The 11,406-nt window shown below is 41.4% G+C and overlaps 1 protein-coding gene across 4 annotated transcripts in view; it reads right to left on the bottom strand.

Moving 5' to 3' along the window:
• Positions 1 to 1,926: 1,926 nt before the first annotated feature.
• The window catches only part of CLTRN (collectrin, amino acid transport regulator), a 29,343-nt gene continuing 19,863 nt past the window's right edge, over positions 1,927 to 11,406 (bottom strand). For 3 of the 4 annotated variants that reach the window (XM_069770332.1, XM_069770333.1, XM_009917391.2), the window contains 3 exons: positions 10,923 to 11,039; positions 7,938 to 8,132; positions 1,927 to 3,905 (listed from right to left, as the gene is read on the bottom strand). In XM_069770332.1, the coding sequence (XP_069626433.1) occupies positions 3,749 to 3,905; positions 7,938 to 8,132; positions 10,923 to 11,039 (469 nt within the window). In that variant the 3' untranslated portion in view covers positions 1,927 to 3,748. Of the gene's footprint in view, positions 3,906 to 5,298; positions 5,459 to 7,937; positions 8,133 to 10,922; positions 11,040 to 11,406 lie in introns of all 4 variants that reach the window. The other variant, XM_069770331.1, reaches the window with a different exon arrangement.

The raw sequence follows: 11,406 nt of genomic DNA, 5'->3' as shown, positions 1-11,406 counted from the left end.
ACAAACAGGAGCGTATAGCCTGCAAGAGGCCCATGAAGTCACCCCTCCAGGCTCTTCAGCACCGGCAGAGCCCCGGGGGAATACTGGGCACTGTTGTGAGTACCAGACTTCAGACCAGTCTGTACCAGAGTACAGACTTTCTCAAGACTTTGTACACTGTCCTGGAGGAGAAGAGGCAAATGCTGATGTGGCAGAACAAACTTCAGTCTAGTTTTCTCCAATGCAGAGTAAGCATCAGCTTGCAGGGCAGAGTGGTTAGCTTTCCTCAAAGCAAGTGGCAGAATGGCTCAAGTAAGAACTTCAGCATCTGCGCACAGTTTGCAATCTTCCGTAAAGAAATATTGATAAGCAAGGACTACTAATTTCATTTACAAAACCAGCCCATGGTCGATACAATGCTGAAGGCTGTGCGCAGCAAATGGTTGTCACGACCAATGCCGTCCCTAATTTAAGGAGGGCACTGCAGAGTTCCCAATGTTCTCCAGCACTCCAAATGTGTAGCTAATGACTGACAGTGTAAACAACTTACTCATGCATGATTTGTGCTCATTCTAGCCTAGACATCAATACTCTCTCTGAAGTAAGCTGAACAGAACTGTAACGTCCTTCCTGAAACGCTGACTCGCTGGGGATGTGGAGCTAGTGATAAACGTTGCAGATTTTCTTTAAACAGAACTTCTCTGGCTTTATTGCTTCATTTAATTGGATTTTCTTTTCTTCTCTCTTTTCTCAAATGCAGCTCTTGAAAATGAAACAGCACAACCTCGGGCACCCCATGTTACTTTGTTGAAATTCATTGGCACGGCACAAATGTGACTGAAAGCAGAAACAACTCATTGTTTTAGGAAATAGTTTACAGTAGTCTATATTGCTTGTTATTAATTTTCCTGTTTATTATCAGGTCATTCGGTGGCAGGTGATTTAAAGAAAAAGGATGGTGAAAGTTACATAAAACATCTGGGCCAGATCCTCACAGGATATAAATTGTCGTTGTACCATTCGCAGGCTCTGGAGGACGGGCTTTACCAAATCAAAGTGCTCTTTGTTTTCTAATATGTTCCTGCTGCACAAAGAGACTAGAAAAGAGATTTATTTCTTCTGTAGCACTGTGCCTTTGATTAACCTAGTTTGTGGTGCCTGTTTCAGTGAAAGAGCTAATACCAACACTGGCTTCAAAGCATTGCTAAGTGTGATACCTGCCTGTTCATGTATTATTTGCTTCTCTCAAGCCATTTTCTGTCAGCAGAGAGGCAAGCAAGATGTATGCTCTGGGTGAATCCCATATGATCATTAGCAGAAAATTACGCCAAACTGCTGTAAAGTAATTATGCGGCTAAAAGGTGAGCTGGGAGGAAGTCAGTGATTAAATACTTACCACCAGAGTCAGCCCACACCACGTAATGTTTTGTTCATAGGCTTTCAATCTATTTTCAAATCGCTGGCCAGTGCCACGGGCTGAACTGAACCTTCACTCAGGCATTGAGAAGTATGCTCAGATATGCTTGGCCCTTTTTCGTATCAAGTGAGTTTTATTTCGGTATCATATAGTACAATACAGGATAACAGTAATTGTAATTGGTAGCTTGAGGTTGCTTTTGCACCACCAAGCTCTTCTCACCAAAATCTTTCACGGGTTCTTGCAGAGGTGCTGCAGTAACTGCAATCCATTGTGGTCACACTGCAGTGTAGCTATCTGTCATACAAAGAATGTGAAAAGTGTGAAGGTTTAGAAATGATGGGATCTGAATTACCTCAATAAAACTCTGCCCGAGTGAAAGACCTTGGAGCAATGTCTGAGGAAGCAATAATAACACTGTACTCTATATCCTTCCTCCAAATGATCTTCAACACTGGTAAGCTTAATCTTTGACATTCCTGTGAGAAATATATCTCCATGTTGTGGATGGTAATTTTGAAGCACTGAGATATTACCACTAACAACTGACTTTATTAATCCTTTTCCAGAATGGAGCAGGGGCACACAGAAGACACAGTCCTTGTCCAGAGGGACCCACCAGCGGGACACCAAAGATAACCGTGACAGATGAGACCACGTGAGGCAAATGATCAGTGGGTTCCATAGTTTTATTCTGCATTTAGCCCTCTTCTCCCGGTCTCCCCTAGCCTCAGCCTTCCCCCGTGCAGCTTCTTCCCTTTGCCCCGCTGCTTCCCCTTCTCCTCCTCCTATTCCTCCCCTTCTGCTCACCCTGTTCCCAAGAGCCAGCACTGAGTCAAATGGACAGCCAAAGGTGCTCATTACAGCCAAAATGCTGAAGAATTTGTACCCTGGGAGACAAGAAACTTTTGTCCCTTTCAGGACACTGGACGGTCCTTTACAAGCAGCTTTTACCCTGTTTTACCCTCTTCCTGTTGGTGAGGAGTCTGATGGAATAACCCTAATAAGTAGATGGGTTTTCTAATATTCCCTCCAAACATGACACTGGAAACAGGATGGCTAATGGTCAAATCCTGCCTCCAAGTGACATGGGCAGCAGTTTGGTGACTGCAGATATCGCATTTTGCTTCAACACGCTTTCATTCTCTGTGTACCCGCATGTACAACTCCCCTTTACTGGGGCCCAGATCTCCTGAAATCAGTCAGAATTTTATCACTGATTTAAATGGGAACAGGATTAGGGCACAGGTAGTACGTATGTATGTAGCCTGTATGTATGGCTGACTTCAAAGTAATCCCACAATGCAGTTTAGGGTCTGGCACCACCTGATGCCCTCAACTCCCAGCCACACAAATAGGAAACGCAGGTTTGAATGGTCTCTGCTGACTTACCACTGCCTGCGTGTGCTCACCCAGGTCAGGTGCACCAAGCCCAGCAGCTGGTGTTTCAAGCACTGAATCTTTCCAAAAGCTATCCAGCTGTCACATGAAGGTTCATCTGACCCCAGGCTGGCTATGTCTTGGAAATCTACTCTACTTTTATTATTAAAAAATGTAAGGAAGATTTTTTCAAAGAGCTGCAAAATGCCCTCATAGATTTAATGAGAGCTGGGCCACCAACCACAGACTGCACCTTTGGAAAATCTGCCCTTTGTTGCAACTTTTAATTTCAACAGATTTCAGACTTTTGCAACTTTTAATTTCCACGTCATGTAATCTGTGACTTTGACTGTCAAGTGAAAAACACTTTTAGTACCAGACCTTTGCTAGCCCTAAAGCTATAGATGACCCAGCCACTTTTAACCTGCTCTTACAGAGGCTGTGAAAGCTTGCTTTTTTTTTTCTTGATAAATGAAAACTTTCATGCACTGATCACTATTCCACCCAAAGGCATGCTGCATATCAGCAAACATAAGTCATTTTACAGAGAAACTTTTGCATATGGCTTGAAAGAAAGCCCAGCAAGAATTGACAATGATAGATGATCTCCCCAGTGACATTCAGGAATAATGCAGTTTCACATTTATATCAGGGAAACACAAGCAATGGACATATTTAAATAATCATTAAAAATTAAATGCCTGACACAAGGCAGGTTTCAACCCTGTTCTGCCGTACATCTTCCGGAAATCTTTAATGGATATCATTTGATGTCTTCTCATTTGCTTTGCTCATGAACAAAAGCTTTGTAATGGAGGTTCGAGTGTATTTGTTATCAGCAAAAGGTTCTCTCAAGGGAAATTAAGTGAAAGGACATTTTTCTTGTCTTCATGTTTGACATTCAGAAGTAGTGACGAGATAAAGTAGGCACAGGAGTCTTTCAAAAAACCGCCAGATAGCAATGGCAGCATTTCATAAGGACGTGAACCGTTCATCATCTGCTGCAAAGACTCCATTAATGTGGCCTGCTTTTAAATCCAGTGCTTCGCAAGGAATCCCATTTTCTACTGTTACTGTCACTTCACCTTTCTCTTCTAAATTTTCTCTCTCTGTTGACTCTTTATTCTTTCTAAAAACAAGAAAGAGAGAATCATCTTATTCTGTTGACCTGCAGCACTCCACCATGATTCCACAGACAGAAAACTGCACATTTAGTCAGGAGTTTATCGTAGGTTATGTTCTGAAAGGCATAATCTGGTGCACCTCTTTGCTGTTGTAAATATACCATGGAAGGTGGGAGGTCCACAGACTGGGAGCCCTGGTTTAGCAGTCTGAGGTCAGGATTGGGAACCAGAAAACCTAGAATAAACATGTTGTAAGTATGTTATAAATATTACTTCACCTCCTTATTCTGTAAAATGACTGGAGGGTGCAGAAGGAAAAGCTGGTGCAAAACAAAAATGGAAAAAATCTCTAAATCTGTTTTTGCTTTACGTCAGGAAGGACTGCACTAAATGTCTAGTCTGACCCTGTTATGTATGTCATAGATTTCACCCCATGATGCGGACAAATTAAAACATACTTTTTAGAAACTTTAGACTATAGCCTCCAAATGTGAAGACCCAAGTGCGCTCACACTCCTTGACTATCTTCTCCAGAAGTTAGGCACTTTTAATGCTGCAAATCTGCATTTTTAGTTCAAACTTCATTAACAGCCACCTTCCTACCCAGTATTGTATACTTTTGTTTTCTAGATCAAACAATTGCACGGCTTTCACTTATCCAGGCTCCAGTTCTCACCAAGAGCATATTAAAATAGTTGCTGAATAAAATTATCTAAAAATACAACCACGAGAAGATGTAATACAGAAGTATCAGTCAACATGTCATGATGTTTCTTTAATTCCAGATTTATTCTGACCTTGAGATCTACCAGTTCATAGTTGAAAAACCTGCTGTACTTTACAGCCTGCAGCATCAGCGGTTTCAGAGGATAAGAAACTCAAAGGTCAGCTACACTGCTTCTTCCTATCCCACAACATGTACTGTAACAATCTGACGCAGGACAATCGTAACAACCTGACTCAGTGTAACTGCTAATAACAGCAATATTAACAATAATAAAATTTCATTGGCCTTTGGGAGATTCTTGGCATTACAGACTCGCTAAAAATAAACATGGGGGGTAGTAGTGGAAACCTCTGACCTCTGGCTGCTGTATCTGCTCTTACAGTGATAAAAGGAGTGTTCTCCAATACAAAAACTGTGGGGGCAGAACATAAAAGAAGATACTAAGAAGCAGGTTCAAAAGAAATGAGAGGAGTAGATGTGTGGAACTCGTTGCCATAGGAATTCAGAGAAGCTAAAAATTTCTGTGAGCCCAAGGGGAGACTCAACAAGTTAAGGGAAGAGAAAACATTGTGGGTTACCCAATACACAAAGACCAAATCCAGCTCAGTAAGGCCCCCAGCTGCAAATTAGATGCTCGGACAGTAATAGAGGGAAACACTGTGTGTGCTTACTCTTTTTTAACTCTTCCCAAGGCAAATGTTTATGGCCTCTGCTGCAGATGGGATTTTGAGGGGTAGGGGCAGACTTCGGTCTAGTTCAGCACAGCAGTAGAGGATGGTCTTGCCCTGGGTATGTGCCAAATCTATTATCAGAGAGGGAGGTGTCCTATTGCTGCAATGACAGGAGAACAAACATAAGGCTGGGAGACTGTGTGTCTGATCCAGCTCACTGTAGAGTCCAGGCCTACAATCACATGGAGCTCTTCAAGTTGCAGGCAGCTGCAGCTTGGAATTTTACATGTTGGCAGTGATGCACAGTGAAGACATAATTAAGAAAATCTTTCAGTTCAAAAAATGACACATGAGTCTAACTCATTACTGAAACTCCATTATAGGCCAATCATGTGCTCCCTTGCCACTCTGAGTACAAACAGCCTGAAGCACGTGCTTTTGGGCTTCTCTGAACCAAGGTATTTAACTTCTACTTTAAAGGCCTACAAAGACAAAATGCCAGATTTACGAGAAGTCAACACCATCCTTGGGGCCAGATTTCCAACACAGCTTACTTGGCAACAGGGCTGCCATTATGTCAGCTCTGGACAGCTTTCCAAGAAAACTCATTACTGGACATGCTGAAGTCTTTGACAACCTGGTCACATACTTTGGTGGCTGAAAAAGAGATGAGCACTTTCGAAATTCTCTTCTCTTCTCTGATGTCTGGCTCTTCTTTTGAGAAGCCAAATAGCCCAGACCAGCCCTTTTACCTCTCCAGTCTTTGCAACAGTAGATGGAAGAAATATATGCTTGGTTTACCCTCTCTCTCCCTCCCCCACCCCTGACTGCAGATGCCGTTGATGTGAAAGGAGGGTTAGACTTCAATCATGGATTAATCTGCTCTGAGGAAAGGTTATATGTAAAGGCAGACAGAGGAGTGAAAAGGAGCACAACAACTAAAAGGACAAAAAGAGCATGAGACACAGAGGATGCCAAGTGACCATAGGCAGGCAGCAACAAACCATATTACTGGTAGTATGACAATAAAAGCATGTAGTTTACACCATATTGAGGGGAACTGCTCAAGCTCATCTGAGTTATTTTGAAAACAGAGGGGGGGAAAATGCTGTCTTTCAGCATGATATGAAGCACAAATGATTATTTTAGCTAGAAAAATCATAGCTATTTAGCATAATTTATTTATATTACACTTATTTAAAATGTTCAAAGACCCACTTTAAGTTAGGCACTATAAAGACACACAGCCATGATACTACACAGAGGGCAGGTATGGGCTTCAGGTAGCAACATTATTCTCCAGTTTTACAGAAGGGTTGCCTAGGTTCAGGGGATGAAATAACTCAGCCCATACCACCTCAAAGGTTGTGACAGGGCTTAAACTATCCACAGATCCCAAGTACCTGCCCAGATTCTTTCCCCAACATAACCTCTCATCTATTGTTTGTTGAATTTTGTTTTTTGAAAACAGAAAGGGGTTGGTTTTGCAAATTCGTGCAACTCTTCTCAATGCAAAATGTAACTGAAGGGATTCTGACTACACTACTAAGGGTTCTCTATGAGAAGCACTTATGCTTCACAATGTGTTGTTTTTCTGAGATCTTTTAATGTTGTTCTTCAAGGTGATAAAGACACAGGAAGGAAAAGTCTCTGCAACGCACCACTATATGGGGATGCAGTCCACCATACAGTCAGTAATTGTAACATTATCTAGTTGTCAGCAGAAGTTTACCCTTTTTCAGTTCTTCTGCTGTTCCTGTATGACTCTGTTGCTGAAATCATAATTTTGTGCTAACCTAACCTCCGCGGCAGCCTAAAGCATGGCAGAATCTCAGCTCAGCTGAGCAATTTCTATTCCTTATGCCCAACTCTGAGCCAACAGAGATGGCGGCACTAAAACTTCACCTACTCTCTGTCTTGCTCCAACATGCTCACACTAGGGAAGCATGAATAGCCTTCTCTTTTTTCACCAGTGCCACCACAGGGAAGAAACTGAGGAAAAGAGAGTATCTCTCTCCCACCCTACTGCCAAACAGCAAACACCTAGGGTCATGGGGAGACCTGGTCATGAACCTGTGAAGTGCTCCGTACTTCGGACTCATCAGGTCATGAATGCTAGGAGAGACCATGCACTGTTCCATTGAGCAGGCCCTCTTCAGCCATACATTAATCATTATTGTGTCCTCTACTGAGGCTTCTCAAACTGCAGCAGCTGATTTTTTTCTAGCCCTGCCAGCTTTTGACACTACTGCCCTGGAAGGGGTGCAGTCACTGCCAGCCTTCTCCCTCTTGGTAGCTATTTGGGTAGTCTGTGAGAGGTGGCTCATCTGTGGCACACTAAACCTTGAGAAGAATGACAGCAAATGTCTTTGTAAAGCTATCATCTCTAGTTAGGTGGCCTCCAGGATCATATTCTTGTACTCCCTATTTCCTCATTACACCCCAGCATTACTAAGGCATCTATACTTCATAGTTAAAAAATTTAACTCCTTTCCTCGGAAAAGGACACATGGGTTATCTTTACCTATGGAGGGAGGGGGGGCACAGCTATAATTTCTCTGATCTGAAAAGCAAAGCCAGCCCAGCTGACTTAACTTGCCAGTATTCAGTTAAACCAGAAGAAAAGCTAAGCCGCTTACTTCTTGCGTTGCTGAATCCCTGCAACAACAAGGAAAACAATTCCAGCCACAATGAGACAAAGAACAACACCAAATACGATAAGCCAAACAGGCGTGGAGGGTTCAACTGGAGGTGATAAGGTTGAGGTTATCTTCAGGAACTGCAGTGTTTTGTCACTCAGTAGGAAGGCACTGTTGATTCTGTTCCGGTTCATCCTTCATAAAAACACAAAGAACATTACAACTCTTTATAAAGGTATTTCATAAGTTAAAAAGATAGAAGAAAAAAAGAAAAGGAAATTTAATGTATGTGCTGCAAGTCTGGCAAGGCTGAATTTGATCCAGCGTGATATTGGTAGGATTACACAGACCTTCACTTTAACATAGACCTTGTCAGTAATCCATAGACACCCACACACTCACAAGGTTTTGAACACCAGACTTTTGTATGTATTTATCTGAAAAACTGGGAAATACAGATGAGACCTGAAGTACTGTATTATTATTTATTTCTGGTTTGGACCATGTGCTGAAGACATTGAAGGTTGTAATCTGTAAGGGTGGCTCTGATGTCTTGCTCATGCAGCATTCAAGATTAGCATGGGAGTGGCAGGTATACCCTGCAATGCTCAGAGGATTTATCAGTGCCCCTTGGCTCCTCAAACTGAACCATCCTGCATGTACAGGATGGCCAGTACATCTGCTTTTGCTGCTGTAGATTTTCTTAGGTCCATGAGGCACAGAACACAATTTGGTCCAGAAGAATCCACCCCTATTGCCAACATGCCCTTCTTCCCTGCAGGATGGAACTAAAGGGATCTGTACTTTGCACATTTTTTCCATTATGAGAAACTATAAACCTGAGAAATACGCTTTTTCACATGAGTAGTACAACTGCTACCCTTTAACGGATATCTTCACCCACATTCACTACTTCTAAGCATTTGCTGGTATTCCTGGATCTGAATCTAAGCAGCCTTAAGATGCTTTAGCAGTTTCTTTCATTAATTTTTCAAAATGTTAGAAGTTTTCGAGAAAATATATTACATATATTGGTCTTGAGAGATTCTTTTTGATTGCAGTTTTATGATTTACAGCAGCTTTTTCTTGTATACAATTAATTTTATTTACCATAGAGCAAGTATTTCCTAAGAACAGATATGTGGGAAATACAGGTAAGATTTTGCAAATTTCTTTTCTTGGAAACCGTAACATTTGACTGCCCCTTAAACAGGAAGTTCTTAGCCTTAATGGAAAGCTAGCATTCCGGGAGAGGACTGAAAGCCATGGCATATTACAAGGCTCATTATACAGTAAGCCATCTTTGATTTAGAAAATATTTTCATCCTTATTGATATGAAAGGATGATTGTGAACAGCTAAAATAAGCATTGCTCACCCTCATCTAATGGCTGGAGTTACAGAATTATGTGCTGAAACACATGCAGGCAACTAGAGGTGCATTTCATGTTTGTATATGCATAAATACATCTTGTGTATATTTATACAAGATCTTGGGTCTCATACATAGCTCTGAGAAGGTTTACCTTCCTCTTTATTCTTACTTTGAAGAGAATCTCATACAATAAAATTCTGGTCCATGGGTAGTTTTTTATGTGCTACTGTAGTATGAAGAATTAGAATAATGGTTTAGTATGGAAGCCTGCAATCAGAAGCAACTGAATAAAAAGTATTGTAGTTTTATAGGCCATTTTATTTCTTGTTTCTAAGTTAGGTAGGAATTAAAACTTTTCATAAACAGCATATTCTTTATTGGGTGACAGACAACAGTTGAAAAACAAACATACTATAATAGCATCCAATTTCTGTGGCAAACAGGGCACAGACTTAAATAAATCAGCTTATGCTACTGAACGTATCAAAGAATAACAGAAATGCAAAAACCCTGCATTCCAGCGCTCTTACAGAGAGCTTCAGTGAATAAATAATCTGCTTCCTCCACTAATGCTATGAAGCTATTGTTTGGCGTCTCTGTAGGAAATAGTTTAATCTGCTCATAAGCTTAAGTTAATCTTTCCAAAAGAACGCATACTCATTCATCAGGAATTAGGCATTACACCTCCATAGAGATAACATGAATTTTCAAGACAAAGTACAGAATGCCTAAAAACAAAGAGGTCTGTTTTCCACTCCGTGCTTGAGAAATGTATGTGAGTTATGCTGCTTGTGGGAGTCATCCCTATAAACCCCTTATGCCGGTTTGGTCAACCATTGAAGTCAGATTACCCATTTTTTTCTTTTTCCCTCTTCAGCTCCACACTCTTGCTTTTATTGGCTACAGAATGCAATATTTAGTAGAAAGCAAACTGATTTGTACCGCATGGTACTTTGCACAAGCAATGCTCTGCTACGATATTGACTGGCATTCTAGAAAGAGCTGGTATGAAAAGAATGTGAGTATAAGATTGTTTAAGCCAAGCTGGGACACAGCCAGCTCTGCTCATGAAGGGTTTACACAAGCTCTTCTCATGTGAAAGCTGACTTCTAAATTAAGTCAGATGACCTGTACTTGAGAAGCACCGAAAGGGAGCCTATGGTCATTAGTCCAGGTGTAGATGTGCATGTGGCATGCAATGAAAGTTAAAGGATATAAATCCCACCCAGAAAATGTGCAATTCTGTCATCTGAGGGAGAACGCTCTCTTGCTAGGAAATGTAGCACCTGGATGAGAGCAGGGTATGTGCCACACACTGGACAGCAAATTACAAGTAGTGCTCTGGAAAGGGACTAGATTTCTTCTGAGGCTCCAGCATTAAGAGAGACTCCTACCAAAGTTATAATCCCAAGGCTCACATGCTTTGCATTCTGTGGGACTGTCAAAAATCCGCTAATGTCACATGCATGAAAGAGTACTGACCCCCTGGTGTTTTAACTACCTGGATTAGCCCACCCTTAAAGAGGCAGAGTGCTCATTCATACCAGGCCCAGAAAGAGAAAGCATCCTCAGTCAGCAAGGAAGAAAAGGTTGCAGAAGCAGTGACTGTACCTGATGGCTGCCTCTACCACACTTCCAGGAACAGCTGTCATGTTTTGGGAAGAATCTGTGACCACAAACCAAAATGACACCCGATCCGTCACATTGCAAAGCAGCACATCGGAAATTCTGCAGATAGTTAAACCAATAATCATCATTAGAGAAGCATGGAAGGAATTATTGAAATATTTTAGATTTTCTTAAAATAATGCTTTCATCTAAAGGGGGGGAAATTCTTACTTTTAAAAAAGTTAACAGTTAATGCTCAAGGAAGAAATATCACTCACAGCATTTCCCATTTCCCAGTATGATAAAAAAAAACTTGCATGGTCTTGGACATACATTTAGTGTAATCAAATGGAAAAATACATATTTGCATCTTAATCATCAGGGCTGTGACAAAGGCCATATAGTGGGGCAAATGCATTGGGGAATTAAGAATTTTGGTTTTGACAGCTAATACCACAGGAACCAGGCATGCAGGATTCCCCACATG

This window comes from Haliaeetus albicilla, chromosome 25 (assembly GCF_947461875.1).
Source record: "Haliaeetus albicilla chromosome 25, bHalAlb1.1, whole genome shotgun sequence".
NCBI lineage: Eukaryota > Metazoa > Chordata > Aves > Accipitriformes > Accipitridae > Haliaeetus > Haliaeetus albicilla.
This window is presented reverse-complemented; position numbering and strand designations above follow the sequence as displayed.